The sequence below is a fragment of the Myotis lucifugus genome, unplaced genomic scaffold (genome assembly GCF_000147115.1).
Source record: "Myotis lucifugus unplaced genomic scaffold, Myoluc2.0 scaffold_115, whole genome shotgun sequence".
In the NCBI taxonomy this organism is placed as follows: domain Eukaryota; kingdom Metazoa; phylum Chordata; class Mammalia; order Chiroptera; family Vespertilionidae; genus Myotis; species Myotis lucifugus.
Genome location: NW_005871163.1, coordinates 1,218,866 through 1,235,288, shown reverse-complemented (window position 1 = coordinate 1,235,288; position 16,423 = coordinate 1,218,866). Strand labels below are relative to the sequence as shown.

At 45.9% G+C, this 16,423-nt stretch overlaps 1 protein-coding gene across 1 annotated transcript in view; it reads left to right on the top strand.

Moving 5' to 3' along the window:
* The first annotated feature begins 6,036 nt into the window (after nucleotides 1-6,036).
* The window catches only part of SLC24A1 (solute carrier family 24 member 1), a 33,694-nt gene continuing 23,307 nt past the window's right edge, over nucleotides 6,037-16,423 (top strand). The window contains 1 exon segment of the mRNA XM_023757816.1: nucleotides 6,037-7,997. Within this exon segment, the coding sequence (XP_023613584.1) occupies nucleotides 6,162-7,997 (1,836 nt within the window). The 5' untranslated portion in view covers nucleotides 6,037-6,161.

Genomic DNA, 16,423 nt, shown 5'->3' with positions numbered 1-16,423 from the left:
CGGACTGTGCACGGGACGGGGGGGCGGGGCTTCGGGGGCGGCGCGGCGCCGGCTCAGAGGACGCTGGGGGCGCGTTCTCCTGGGTGCGGTCGTCTGTCCTCGCTGCTGCGAGCGTGACGACCCCGGGCCTCACAACACTCCCCTGTCGCCGAGGCTGAGCTGTGCGCCCCCCTTCCCGTCCTCCCCGTCCATTCTCGGGCTCTTCCCCCATTTACCTCTGGCCTCTTGCCCACCTGGCCCTGGTTCCCGAAGCTCTGTGACCCCTTCGCACTTTTGTCTCCTGCTCACCCGGCCCCGTCGGTGCCACCAACCCAACCCTCTCTGATAGTTGCCCCTCTTCTCCGCCCCCTACAGACCCTCATGTTCTCAGAACCAGGCGACAGCGTCCTCTTCATACTCTTTTTAAACTACAATTACTGCCGGGCAGTGCTCAGACTAAGCACGCTGTGTGTTTTTCTTAGCTGACCTGAGCCGACTTACATGGCGAGACTTTTCCTCCTGGCCTCCCCAGCACGTTGCTCTCGTTACCCCCACCCCTCGTTCAGGGGAGCAGAGGGAGAGTCCAGAATTTCCAATTATTTCCCTAAGGGAAGGGAGTTGTCTCGCTGCCCCTCATGTGATGGTGCCTCAGCCATCAGGTCGCTGTCCTGGTAGTTTCCGCTCGGTTCCGTGGACTGATTTGTTATCTCAGCCCTAAAGCTGAGGTTTACTAGTTCGCTGATGGGGGTGAGACCTTGGTGACCGAGTTCTCCTGCATTCAGGCCTTCGGGAGTCCAGGGAAGTCAAGGGCGAGGTATTAAATCCGACAACAAAAGGTAGAACTGCCAAGAGGGCTGCGTCACTCAGGGCAACCAGTGAGTGCTTTTGTTTTTGTTTTAAAATTCTTAGTAGAGTCCCATTAAAATCAGAAGGTTGTTCAGTGAATATAAAGTCAGAGAACATCAGCAGAAAGAGTTAGAAGGCCTTATTTATTATTTTTTAATTTTTAAAATATGTATTTTATTGATTTCAGAGAGAGGAGAGAGAGAAACATCCATAATGAGAATCATCCATCGGCTGCTTCCTGCACGCCCCCTGTTGGCGATCGCCCGCCACCCAGGCGTGTGCCCCGACTGGGAATCCAACGTGACCTCCTGGTTCCTAGGTCCATGCTCAGCCCTGAGCCACACTGGCCAGGCTGGAAGGTCTTAAAGGAGATGTCTTTCAAGCCATCGCTGGCTAATGCATTTCTGTTTTCCCCCACTCAAGAGACCCCACTCAAGAGACCCTTATCATTTGCATATTTTCGCACACACATTAAAGGAAATCAAGAAACAACCTCTTTACATAATCTATCATCCCCTTTCTTTTTCTCTGCTTTGAAACAGTGGGCACTGTCCCAGAAACTTGGAAAGCACAGTGGTTTGGTCTTCAGCCCAGCAGAGCAGAGGTCAGTGACAGAAATACCAGCCCGCTCACAGGGCCAGCACTGGGCTCAGGGGAGGTGCATACCTGCAATCCTGCGAAGGCCCATGTGGAAAATGTGGACTCCCAGGCCATGCTGACTGAATCGGAATTTCATAATTTGGTGCCTGGAATCTTCATTGTTAAGTCCAAGATGATTTTTCATCCACAGAGGTGAAGGCTAAGGAATGAGTAAGTGAAGAAAAGGGGAAGAAAGAGGGTGGGGGGAAGCAGTAAGCCCATCTCCCTTTTCTGTTCTTTCCCTTTCAATTTCCTATACTATCCTTTGCCCCGTATCTTCCTTCCTGCCTCCTCTAGCCTAGACCTTGCCCATTCCCAAATCGTACTTTAAGTTCCAGGCTATCCCCTTTCTCCCAGCCCCAAACCACATTCCACTATTTTCACCAAAGGGGATGTCTAAAGAAATAGTTGTGACCCCTCTCTCTTCTTAAAATATTTGTCACTGGAAAATTTCAAACACAGACACAAATAGGGGAAATAGCATAATAAATCCTCATGTACCCTTCACTCAGCTTCTACTGTCAACTCAATTCTCAATCTTATTTCATTTATACTTCTACCCACTTTCCCCAACATATTATTTTGATGCAGATTCTAGACTGGATATCATTTGGTCCATAAATATTTCAGTATGTAGCTCTAAAAGATAAGGGATTATTTTTTAATCAATAAACTTTATTTTTAGAGCATTTTTAGGTTCATAGCAAAATGGAGTGGAAAGTACAGAGAGTTCCATATACTACACACACACACACACACACACACACACACACACAGGGCCTTCTGCACTATCAACATCTCACAGCAGAGTGATATACTTGTTATAAATCCATGAACCTACATTGACACATTATAACCCAAAGCCCCTGGTTTACCTTAGGGGTCACACTTGGTGTTATACATTCTCTAGATTTGACAAATGTATGATGACATGTATCCACCATTATAGTATTATACCAGAGTAGTTTCACTGCTCTAAAAATCCTTTATACTCTGCCTTTTTATCCCTTCCTCTCCCCTGATTTTTAACAACCACAGATCTTTTTATTGTCTCCATAGTTTTGTCTTTTTCAGAACATCATATAGTTGGAATCATACAGTGTGTAACCTTTTGAGATTGGCTTTTTTTGCTTAGTAATATGCATTTAAGTTTCCTCCACGTCTGCTCATGGCTTGATAGCTCATTTCTTTTTAGTACTAAATTATTCCACCTTGTGAATTGGGTTCCTTTTTCCATCTTTCTGGACCAGACTGAGAGGGTGTTAGATAGTTTGTGGGAGAAGGGAAATAACTAGATCTGGGTCTGCCTGCAGGAGTTTGAAGGCAAGGATGTAACTAGCAGAGGTCAGCCCCTCTACCCAGGCTTCCGACATTCAGAGTGACTTCAGGACACCCAGAGATGAAGCCAGCTCTTCCACAGTGGGTGGCACCTCTGTGTGCTCTGGAGAGGAAGCAGGGAACTTTCCCACTGTCGTAGGCCACTTGGGGGGAAGTAGGGTAGTGGGGAGGCTCTCAGGGATTACCTGTTCTTTCCACTGAAAGTAATCAAAGTGGCTATGCATATACCTTGGGGAAAATAGGGTGGGGAGAAAGGAGCATCCAATAAGTATCAGGCAGAGTTAGCTGAATGATTGAAAAGGCTGCCAGGTCCATGGGTGGGATCATGAGACCCCCCCAATTGCCTCACTTCACTGCCACTTCATTCACCCCCAGCCCTGAGTTGGAAACACAGCTCCTGGGGCATCTTGGGATGTTCCAGTCTGCTCTAGGGAGATCTGTCAGTGCCCTCTTCCCCAAGGCTTTCCCTTAGGCCTAATAAAATATTTTGCATGTGTGAAATGCTTTAAAGTTTTATAAAGTATCTTTGCCACATTCCCTCGTTTAAAAAAAATAAACTATTTCTGCCCTGGCTGATGTGGCTCAGAAGGTTGAGTGTTGTCCCATGCACCGACAGGTTGCCAGTTCCATTCCCAGTCAGGGCACATACCCAGGTTGCGGGTTCCATCCCTGATTGCGGTGTGTACAGGAGGCAGTAGATCCATTTTCTCACATTGATGTTTCTCTCTCTCTCTCTCTCTCTCTCTCTCTCTCTCTCTCTCTCTCCCCTCTCCCTTCCTCTCTCTAAAATCAATAAAAACATATCTTTAAAAAAATAGACTATTTCTTAGAGCAGTTTCAGGTTCACAGCAAAATTGAGCTGATATTCCCTCATTTAAAATTTTGATTCTCACATCTACCCTACAAATAGGTAAGTGGCTATTATTATCTCCACATTTACATTTAGATTACATTTAGAATCACATGGTAGCAAATGGAGCATGTTGCTAACTGAGGTCTTTTGATCTCTTAAGCCCCAGGCACTTTCTCTTGGTTCTTAGAGTGCGAATTCTGAATCTTTCCTTCCCACAAGCTTAGAAACCCCAGACCATCTCTCATTCCCAGAAGTTAGAAGCAAGTTTGAGAAGTTCCCCCCACTCCCTCCTCCACTGCAGAGGCCCATGCAAGCCCATCTGGGTCCCTGATGGAAGGTGCACCCTCTTAGTCTCTGGCAAAGGCACCAAGACCCAGAACTTGTACAAGGCCCTAATAAGCTTCTTAGAAGGGGTATTAGCAGGGATTGTATATTCTTCCCTGAGATGCCCTTCACTCCCGACCCTGTCTTCAACTAGGATTCCATAAGAGAGCTGGGGGCAGGAGAATGGGGTAGTCCCTGCTGTCTAGCTTCAGACCCACTCTTTGATATCCTGCATTTTGACAAGTTTCCAAAACAGAAGAAACCCAGATGTCCAGGTTTGAAGGTAGGTGATTAAGTAGGACGGTGCCGGCTCAACTCTGTTATATAACACAGGCATACCAGAAAGAGAGAGACCCTCCGAAGCTTCTGTAGGAGATTCAAAGTGTTGAATTTATGGTAAGGGACAGGGTGGACAGGGAGATGGCGGGAAGATAATTATAGGAATCAAGAACAAAGAAGGAGAATCACTAATTTTGTAATTCTTTTGTTCATCCCTCTTGTGCTTGTTAAGACAATTGCATTTGCATCTCTAGTGTGGTAGCTGGAAAGACTGGGGCACTAGAAGGCTCCTTTGCACTGCTACTCACTAGCTGTGTGACACTGAGCAAGTCACATCTCAACCTCAGTTTCTTCTTCTTCTTTTTTTTAATTTATTGATTTGAGAGAAAGAAACATCGATTTGTTGTTCCACTTATTTATGTATTCTCTGGTTGATTCTTTTATGTGCTCTGATCAGGGATGGAACCCACAACCTTAATCAACTGAGCAACCAGGTCAGGGCTGGATCTCAGTTTCCTCATGTCTCAAATGGGGAGTTATACTGAACTGTGTTAGTAACTTCTTCTACCTTTAACCTCCTAAGATTCTATGGGTTACTCATCTCCCTTCCAATAGATTACCTCATAGGCAAAACTGATCATTTCTAGGTACTATTTTGTAATTATCTGAGCACATTGATTGGAGATTTAACAAATATTTACTTGGACTGGGCCTCAGTGCCCTTGATAAATGGAGGATTCTCTGAGGGCCTTTCATGTTCTTTCCTCCTGCGTCCTTATGTAAAATAGCCCTTACTTGATTCTATACAGTGCTTTTCACTGGCCTTATGTGTTTTACTCTCCCAACATTCCTATGACGTAGGTATTGTTATTACTATTTACATAGCTAGATACTATTATTACTATTGTCATTTCTATTACATTGAATTATATAATTTAAATTTAACAGATACCATCTATATAATAAAGAGTTAACTGGTTAAACTGAACAGTAAGTTATACTGACCCCTGGCCTTTAGTTTCCCTTCTCCAGATGTCCTTCCAGAGATAATCTTTGCATGATCAATGCATATATATTATGCCCATTTCACAGATGAGGCCCTGAGGCTCAGCTTGTCCAGGGTGACACAGCTGGCAAGCAGCAGAGCTGGGAATCCAGGTCTTTGACTCCACTCTCCATATTCCTCCTGCCACATTACACTGTCTGAGAACCTTCATGGCATTAACTTTTTATTTTACTTTCTTTTTTAAATCTTTATTGTTGAAAGTAACATGACATTAACTTTTAAGCTTTATCCTCTCTGGATGATATGGTGGAATTGTTTTAAGTAAGTCTGAAAAAAACACACACACAAAAAAAACATGCAGAGTTGTCAGTCTTCCACTGCTGCCTCTTTTTGTCCAGAGCTTAAAACCATGTCTTTTTACTTCCCTTGTGCCTTTAATAAGGTGAGATCTGTGGCCTGGGGCATATGAGCTCCCAGCAATTCAGGCTTGCACTTAGGAGCGCTGCCAGACCTTGGGTGGACCCAGCTCAGGAACCACCTCAGGCTGCTGGCATGCCTGCACGGCACAGAGGACCCCTAGATGCTCTTTTTCTCCCAAACAGGCATTGCCCCCTTGAGCAGGGGGCAGAGGTAGTTTTGTTCTAACAGAAACAACTATCTTCCACCACAATGGCCCCTGAATGAAATGATATTCTTTCCAGATGAGGACCCCATCATTCCTCTTAGGGACAGATAACCTCTTTTATTTAATTTCCCCCTCTCTCTAGGTTTGTGGATATCTCTTAGCTGGGCTTCATGGAGAAATCTTCCCTGATCACCAACCTGAATCCCAGAACAACCCCCATCTTTCAGTGAACAGAATGAGAGGCCTTCCGTAACCTGGCATAACTGGCCATCATGGGGAAATTAATCAGGATGGGGACGCAGGAAAGGCGGTTACTCCTGCCAAAACGGCTTCAATGGAGTCGCTTCCTCTTCCTACTGGGAATGTTGATCATTGGTTCCACCTACCAGCACCTGAGGAGCCCTCTGGGCCTCCCCTCACTGTGGGCAGCAGTCTCTTCCCAATACCCTGTAAAGCTGGCCAGCCGGGACCTTCCCAACAATGAGATGATGACGGTGAGCAGTGACCCTCCAAGGGCTAGTTCTGAAATGGAGGGTGAGACACTGGAACCCCAAGGCACAGTGGGCAAGGAGGAAGCAACAGCTGGCATAACAATGGAGAACACTCTCAATACACCCAGAAGAATAGCCAACATCTCTCCCACAGTACCTAAGAATAACTACAGCCCAACAGCAGCAGGCACAGACAGAACGAAGGAGAACACCCCAACCAGACCAAGTGGAGTACTGAATTACTACATCCCAACTTCAAGCATATCAACAATAAAGAATTATATCCCAGCAACACCCAGGGGAGAAATGAAGCACTACCCCCCAACTCGAGCCAGGGGAAAGGTGAAAAAATACACCCAATCCCCACATGGTAGAACAGTAAACTCTGCCCCAACCACATTCATGACAATGACAAGAAGCCATGGGATCACTCCCAGAATGACAGTGAAAGACATTGAAACTGTGGCAACCTACAAAATATTGGAGACCAGCCCCTCCAAGGGAGTAGTGGAGGAAACCACCCCAACTACTAAGAGAATAACTGATAAGACTCCAACTTTCCTGATAAATTACATAGAAACAAACATCTTGACTTCTCCTAGGAGTGCAGTGGATAAGAACACGCTGACTAACCCCAGGAGAGTGGACAATAACAGCTCAACCAATCCTCCGAGGTTAGTGGGAAAGAACAACCTGACGACTTTCCAGGGAATAGTTTTAGAGCACACTGCAGCCACCTCTGATGGGCAAGTGACAATTAGCACCAGGGTTAGGAATCCCTCGTCCAGAACCAGTGCTCCAACCACTGGATTATCCTTAGCCACCTTCTGGGGGCTGGCGAAGAAACCTCCCACAGCACCAAGCACCTCAGCAACCCTCAGCATCAGGGCAAATCCGACCACCCAGGTTCGTCACTGTGTGGAGCCAGCTCCAGCCATGCCCACTACCCCCTCCCCCAGCCTGACAACGGCCCCGCTCCCAGAGGCACCCAGTCCCAGTCCCTCGGCGCTGCCCCCCAGCTGGCCAGACCACCCTAAGGCAGAGTACCCCCCAGACGTGTTCAGCGTGGAGGAGCGGAGGCAGGGCTGGGTAGTCCTGCACATCTTTGGCATGATGTACGTGTTTGTGGCCTTGGCCATCGTGTGTGATGAGTACTTTGTCCCAGCCCTGGGTGTCATCACAGACAAGCTGCAGATCTCTGAGGATGTGGCAGGTGCCACATTCATGGCTGCAGGAGGCTCTGCCCCCGAGCTCTTCACCTCCCTCATCGGCGTCTTCATCTCCCACAGCAATGTGGGCATCGGCACAATTGTGGGCTCTGCTGTGTTCAACATCCTCTTTGTCATCGGCACCTGTGCCCTGTTCTCCCGGGAGATCCTCCACCTCACTTGGTGGCCCTTGTTCCGTGACGTCTCCTTCTACATCCTTGACCTGATGATGCTCATTCTCTTCTTCCTGGACAGCCTCATTGTCTGGTGGGAGAGCCTGCTGCTGCTGCTGGCCTATGCCTCCTATGTGTTCACCATGAAGTGGAACAAGAAGCTTGAGCTCTGGGTGAAGGAGCAGCTCAGCAGGAGGCCAGTGGCCAAGGTTATGGCCCTAGGGGACTTCAGCAAGGTAAGCACAGGGTAGCTCAGGTTTTTCTAGCCACTTTGGGGCAAAAGGGTGAGGGAAGGCTGGGACTAAAGAATGGAAAGTGCTGGGTCACACTTCAAGAGATGGGTGCTCTGGTTCCCTTGCTTTTCATTCAACGTTTAGAGGCCTGTTCTCTGCCAGGCACTATTCTGGGGTCTTTGTACGGAGTGACCTTGGTTCACCCCACCCCCCAGCATCCTATAAAATGGTTATTACTATGATCCCCCATTGGTAGGAGAAGGAACTGAGGCCTAATGAAATCAAACCACTTGTTCAATGTCACACAGCAAATAGGGGGTGGAGTCAGGATTTGAACCAGGTTGTCTGGCTGGGTCTTTTGAAATGATATTTGAGCTGGGTTTTGGAAAATGTCCAAGGAGATATCAGGCAGGGAAAAATGATAATCTCTTCCATGTGCATGGTGTTTAGGGTTTATCTAGTACCCTTACTTTCATTTAATCTTATTTGTTCACATTCCAGACTTGGAGGGTCTGGTGTCTTGGATGGGGTCCGAGAAAGAAGGGGGAGGGCTGTTTTTGGTTTTGTTTTGTTTTTAAAATAGTGAAGATGAGAGCTCCATTCATCCACTGACAAGCCAACGCTAGGTGCCGAGCCCTCTCTCTGTGCTGACTGGAGACCAGATACCAGGAGTGCTAACCCTGGGGCTTTCTCCTGTTCCTTTCCAAGAAGTTCTCTGTCCCCATGAGGAGCCTTCCTACTGAATCCATTGCATGATTCAATAACCTGGAAGATTGAATTGGGGGAGTGATTTCTGAAAATTCATCTCAAAGATGTTTATTCCGTGAGACTCCAAAGTGAGGGCACCCTAGGGAACACAGACCCCATTTATCTCCTGCTCCTAAAGCTGGAGTTTGGGCAAAGGTTGGCTCAGAGCCTGCCTGCGTCAGGTCTCAGTGAAGCCACTGGTGCGAGCAGAATTTTGCGTGCAAAGAGTAGAAGGATTTAGCTACTTAATCCAGAGCAATTTTGATGAGTGGGCAGGATGGAGACAAAGCTCAGCAACATGTCTGGGAGATACATGATGCAAAGGAGATAAAATGTACTTTCTTTAGGATTTTTCAGATAATGTGGTGTTCTGGCCGGAGCATGGAACTGAGAGGTAGGAAACCTGGGTTCTAATCTGATTCTGCCTCTAACTAATTATGTGACCTTGGACAGGTCCCTTCATTTCTTTGGGGGAAAATGAAAAAGTCAAGCTAATCACCAAAAGGTCCTGTTTAGTTATAATATTCATTGATAATGTCCTGTGTGCAAGTGAATTCAGTTCTGGCAGGCCCAGCACAATGGTTATTTGTCTGATCTGATCAACTGAGCTCCAATTGCCTTATTTGAAGATTGCCCAAAAAGGAGAAATGTTCTGCTCAAGGTCATACAGCTGGCAGGTATCAGAGCTGGGATCCAGTATCCTAACCTCCCATTCAGCACTATTTCCCACAAGACTACTGCTTCATGAAGCCAGAGACTTAAAAAAAAGAAGGGGAGACTCAGAGTGTCCCCTCACTCACTATGAAGAAGCAGGGCCTGCCTCTAATGCGGTTCTCAGGGTAGGCTATGCTGGGGGTGGCCACGGAGCCTGGTACTCTCCTCTGAGGAAAGTATTTACTGCCTGGTAGACACCAGGCCAGCAGTTTTCAAAAGGCCTTGGGCTTGCCTCCCAGTCCTTCATAGTAATTCTGTTTTTATTTAAACTCTGCAAATTCTGAACTTGTCATTTTGTCAGAGCTAGACCATCAAAGCAAAGCTTGCCAATGACGTGAAGCATAATCATGATTTCAAAAGAGAATTTGTAACCTCCTTCCGAGACTTTTCAAGGGCTTCATCGCAGCTGTTTGCCAACCAGTGAGAGTGGTGCTATTACAACTCTGTTCTTAGCTATTTGTCAAAACAGATCCAGTTTATGATTTTTAATGAATAGAATTATGCTTTTAAAAGCAGGTTGAATTACTGGCTATATTTGAAAGCAAATCTATATTTATTTAAAATTAAAAACCTATAGTTTAGACTTCCCAGCACTAACTACTGCCTGCTAAAAATTAGTCCAAATAACTCAAGAATTATACCTGTTTTGAAATGGTTTTTAAAACTGTCTGGATTTGGAGTTTCACCCCAGGTTTCTTCTAGCCAGAGAAAGAAGGAATTGCCTTTGCTTGTATTATTATGTCTGTTTGGCTGGTCAAGACCTATGATCTGGTTAGAGGGAGATCAGTTATCCTGCATTTCACTGACAGCTAGGGAGAAGCCATTCTGTTTTGAATTCATGAAGCAATTCTCTGAAAATCCAGTCTTTGTTCTGGAATTCATTTTGGTGGTTTATGCAGGCGTATGTATTTATCCCTGTAAATTATTTTACTTTAAGTATAAAAAACAATATGCTTTGCTCTCTTCCTCACTTTTACTGACTTATTGGTTCACCCCTCTCCCTGACTAATGGGTCCCTTCTTTGAGCATCACCTCAAGAAGGCAGGGAGCCAGGGAAACGGGGCTCATTTAATCAGCTGTGCTCCAAAGGTGAGGAAGTCAGAGGGAAGTGGGGCAAGGCCAGACAGGGTGATAGGGAGCCAAGGAGGATGGCTGGGGAGGGGAGGTCAGCTGTTTAGTAGCTTAAATAGTCGGAAGAGAAGCGGAGGGCGGTGGGATCTGCTCCTTCTTTTTTTTTAAATTGTTTTCTTTCTTTTTTTAAAAATGCATTTTATTGATTTTTTTACAGAGAGCAAGGGAGAGGGATAGAGTTAGAAACATTAATGAGAGAGAAACATCGATCAGCTGCCTCCTGCACACCCCCTACTGGGGATGTGCCCGCAACCCAGGTACATGCCCTTGGCCGGAATCGAACTTGGGACCCTTCAGTCCTCAGACCGACGCTCTATCCACTGAGCCAAACTGGTTAGGGTGATCTGCTCCTTCTTGGAGAGAAACAGGAACAGGAAAGACACCCCCTTCTTCTGTTGCCAGCCTGGGGTGAATGTGGAGGGGGCGGCTACACCATCAGGCTCATCATTGCCACTAAATGGGTAACAACCTTTGTATCTACCAAAGGGCTGAGCCCAGGGTCTCATCCCTAGCTAAAGCTCCATAACTATTTGGTTCAATTTCCTCAGGGAACCCTAACAGTTTTGCGAGAGAAAGGAGCGGGGAAGGGAATCCATACTTATGGAGGGCCTATTCCATACATACATTATCTCAACAACTTTTCATAAAAACCCCACAAGGAATAGATTGTTATACCCATTTTGCAGATGAAGAAACTGAGAGGCTCAGATAAGATAATTATCTCAGCCAAAGTGACATGGCTAGTTGACTGTCCTTTCCACTGGTTCAGGCGTTTGTATTGAGGAGGAAACTGTTCTTGCAAGGCGTGTCAGGCCTTAAAAACTGTGAACAATGCACTACCCTGGGGGGGGGGGGGCGCGAGGGAAGGTCGTTATCGCTGGCCCCAGGACAAGATCATCAACACCTGGGGGCCACAAGCCCACGAAAGGGGGTGGAACCATATCTGCAAGACAAAGACCCCAGAAGGTTATAAAAAGTGAAGCCTCTGTGTGTTACTTCACTCTGATTTGGAAATTATTCCCAGAGTCCACTAGTGTTAATAAACGGGGTCCCTCCCTTTCTCTAGGAAGTGTGCTTGGTATTTCTTTGCTCTTCTGTAACAGTATATCTGGGTTTCAACCCAGGTTCCACTGCTAATTACCCCTGTTACCCTGGGCAAGTTAATGCAATTCAACAAACCTCTATTACTAAGCACTGAAATGAAAATCAGTGTGGGAAATAAAAGATTGTGTCCCATCCAGTAGAGGGGACAGGCAAAGACAAGAGTATTGTAATAGAGGGGACACTGCCAAGCGCTACAAAGTCACTTTGTTTTTCATCCAGGCCTGAGATTGCCCATCTGAAAAGTAAGTGGGATGAACTAGTGCAGAGGTTGGCAGACTTGTAAAGAGCCAGATACTAAGTATTTCAGCCTTTGTAGGCCCTATAGTCTGTCACAACTATTCTGTTGTGTGAAAGCAGCCACAGACAATATGTAAATGAATGGAATGGCCACATGGTGTTTTACTAAGAGCAACAAACTCACAGGTTTTTCCTTTCTGAAGGACTGACTATGTACCCAACTGATACCTATGGAGTTTCTAAGCTGAAGGACCTTTCACTTTATTGCTTAAAGTATTACAAAGGGTATTACATATGTCTCCTTTCCCCCCCGCCCTTGTTTGTTTTTATTGCTTAAAGTATTACAAAGGGTATTACATATGTCTCCTTTAAAGGACCTTTCACTTTACTTTTTATTCTGCTCTGATAATCTAGAACCAGGATAAAAGTTTTGGGGGATGATTCTAATCAGAATTTAATTGAGTATTTTCAGAAAAAAAAATGATGTAGCATCAGATATATAGCAACTATTTTAGAATCTCTGTTTTGACACTGGCTGAAAAAATATTTTAGACAATATTGTCAAACTGATATGTATGGTTTGAGGAATGACCCCAATAAGGAAATAGTAAATGTTTGTTTATCAACACAAACAATCTAACTTAGCTTGCTCTGAAACTTTAGACCTGATTTTGAAGCTCTCAATGTATTTGTTCTGACCAAAAATGGCAAGTGTCTGATTTGCCTTGACTACACATACTCACAGAAAGCAAACAAACAGCAAAACTGAGGCATTAGCCTAGCTGAAAAGTCTTATTTGTATTTGAAGGGTGATGGCCCTTCCTTTAAAAAATATTTTTATTGATTTCAGAGAGGAAGGGAGAGAGAGATAGAAACATCAATGATGAGCCCTAACCGGTTTGGCTCAGTGGATTGAGCGTCGGCCTGTGGACTCAAGTGTCCCAGGTTCGAATCCTGTCAAGGACATATACCTTGGTTGTGGGCACATACCCAGTAGGGAGTGTGCAGGAGGCAGCTCATCGATGTTTCTAACTCTCTATCCCTCTCCCTTCCTCTCTGTAAAAAATCAATAAAACATATTTTTTAATAAAGAAACATCAATGATGAGAGAGAATCATTGATCAGCTGCCTCTTGCACACCCCTACTGGGGATTGAGCCCACAACCTGGGCATGTGCCCTTGACCAGAATCGAACCCAGGACCCTTCAACAGGCTGCCACTCTATCCACTGAGCCAAACTAGCTAGGACTGTATTTGAAAGGCGATGGCCCTTCTTTAGAGAGAGAGTTATGAGCTTAGCCAGGGAGGACCAGACATTTGCATGAAATGCTGATTGTGAAGACAGCCCTGTGGGATGCCAGTGGTGAGAAAGGATGCGAGGTTGGGAATGAGTCTGGTGTGGGCCCTTGGAAAACTCCATACTCACATTCTCACCCCCAAATACTTCAGAATCTGAAACTCTAGAGCAGAGGTTCTCAACCTGTGGGTCGCGACCCCTTTGGGGGTCGAACGACCCTTTCACAGGGGTCGCCTAAGACCATCAGAAAACACATATATAATTACATATTGTTTTTGTGATTAATCACTATGTTCAATTTGTAACAATGAAATTGGGGGTCACCACAACATGAGGAACTGTATTAAAGGGTGGCGGCATTAGGAAGGTTGAGAACCACTGCTCTAGAGGAAAGTCTGTCACTCTCTCCTAAATGCATCAGGGGCTGTAGTCTTCCTGGCAGGATTGTTTATTAAACCAACAAACAGGACCCCAAGCAGACAAACCTGGGGCCTCCTTAGGTTTTTTGTCAAGGTTGACATTTACCCCAGGGCTTTCATCAGTGGCCTGTACTGCCAGCTGCCTGCTGAGAAGACAGGGTGGGTGTGGGCAGCTAAGCAGCTCCTGGCCCCTCCTGCCTCTGTGGGTCCCGCCCATGCTAGGCTGCAGGGAATCCACTGTGCTCTCAAAGAGCCCATCTAACCTGGGCTGAGGGGTTCCCTCCTTTAACTCTTTGAATAGTAAGTAGTCAGCTTCCCCCCAGTTGTCAGGAAAAGATGGTAAAAATAGAATTCTCAATTTTAAACTCTCTTTCTTTTTTCTTAAACTTTCAGTGTTCCCCTGCTAGTGGTGCTAGCAGATGACAAAGTGAATACATAAGAAACAAACAAACATTAATAGAAAACTCAAACACGTGATCATGCCTGGTCCAATATCTTATTGTTTTCATGGGTGTGGGTATGCTTGCAGTTGAGATTTTACATGCATTCCTACAACATAGTATATTTTCTACTAATGTATATGATGGGATTAAATATGAAATGAGGTATTCATGGTATTCTACAAAGAACAGCATAGAGTTCCAGATGCTCTGCCACTTATATAAATTGGAAGCCTAAATCCAACAGAACATTTTTTAGTGTGGAGGAGTAGGCATATGGATGATAAACAAGTAAAATAAATTAAGAAGATAATTTCAGAGTGTGACAAGTACTGTGAAGGAAATAAGCAATGCATGTGATGGGGAGTGACTGTAGGTAAGTCCCCTTTATTGAGAGAGAGAGAGAGAGAGAGAGAGAGAGAGAGAGAGAGAGCAGGGGAAACCTCTTGGAAAATAAGTCCATGTAGAGGTCTGCAGAATGAGAAGAAAAGCACCCCATATTCCAAAGAATTCCAGAAGAGGAAATAGCATTTGCAAAGACTCTGAGTGAGGAAAGAGCTTGGTGCATTAGAGGAAAGAATTGGAGGCCAGTGTGGTTAGTAAGTAAAGCGATACAGGGTAATGCCAGAAGGAGGGAGGGTGGGGCTGCTTCATCCTGGGCCCATGGATCAGATAATGGAGTTTGGATTGTATTTGAAACTCAACAGGAGCCATATTTAAAAGATCACTTCCTAACTACTGTGTAGAGAATGAATTGTAGGTGTACAGGGTGGAAGCAGGGAGTCCAGTTAGGAGGCTGTTGTGGACATCCAGTATATATATCCCCCAAGAGATTTGAGAGATGATTTAAATACAGAATCATCTGGACTTGATGATGAAGTGAATGCGAAGTGTGAGAGAGCAGGAGAAGTCAAGGTTTTTGCTGGTGCCAGGGAAGACTAGAGGAAGAACAGGTTTAGGGAGACTCAAGAGTTCCCACTCTGGAATGGTGAGTTTGGGTGCCTATGTCACCTTCAAGTGGAATGTCTAAGAAGCAGTTGCACAAATGGGCCTGAAACTTAGGAACAAGGTCTGGACTGGAAACAGAAAGTTGTGAACTACCAGCAAATGTAATTAAAATCAAGGATTGGGAGAAACCAAGATGGCGGCATAGGTAAACACGGGAGTTTGCTGCCTCGAACAACCACTTCAAAAATACAACTAAAAGACGGAACGGACATCATCCAGAACCACAGGAAAGCTGGCTGAGTGGATGTTCTACAACTAGGAGGAAAAAGAAAAGCATACCAAGGCTCAGAGGAGGCGTAGTGCTGAAGTAAAATACTAAGGTTCGGAGTGCATGCGGAGGGGGCTGGAGGCTGAGGGCGCGGTTGTTTTCAATCGGGGAGGGAGTCTCAGGCTCTGAGCTCCAGTTCCGGGCGAGTCTCTAAGGACCCAGACTCATACGGGAGAAGCGGGACTGTCTGGCATCGCTCAGAACCCTAGGGCAGCTTTCTCTCCGTGGGGCTTGCAGCGACTACTGGGACACTGAGAAGCAGAGCCTCTGAGGGCAAGACTGAGAGCAGCCATAATTGCTAACCCTGCCCTGTTGATCCCGTGGGACCCGCCCCGCCCAAGCCCTGCAGGGAGGCTTTTGCTGGATAGCCTCAGGCAAAGGCTAGATTAGCACCTCCCTAGAGATCCAGGAGCCAGGAAGCCCAGAGGTCAGAGTGGGACCATCCAGCTTTAAGCTCCGTGGAACCATAAAAGACACACTCAGGAGGCAGACTCAGTGAGCACCAAAGCCCCATCGAAGCAAGTCTAGCCCCAGAGGGGTGTCTCCAGCACAGAAGTTCTCCCACCACAGACACAGCTGATTCTCACAGCCAATTGGCCTGGAGGTCAATTCCTCACAGTGATAACTACAACAATCAAGGCTTAACCACAACAAGACTGTGCACAAAGCCCACAAGGGGGTGCACCAAGAGTGTCTACCTTAGGTAATTGGGACACTTAGCACAGAAAGGCACTCTATCGACACAGCGAAGCATAAAAAAATGCCGAGACAAAGAAACAGGACACAAACGACAGAATTGGAGGAAAGCAAACTGTTGGATATAGAGTTCAAAACCACACTTTTAAGGTCTTTAAAGAACTGTTTAGAAGCCCTCGAAAAGACTGGTAAGACCGCCGATAAATGTAGTGAGATCCTCAAGAAATCTAATGAGACCCTCGATGTTGTGATAAAGGACCAACTAGAAATTAAGCATACACTGACTGAAATAAAGAATATTATACAGACTCCCAACAGCAGACCAGAGGGTCGCAAGGATCAAGTCAAAGATTGAAATACGAAGAAGC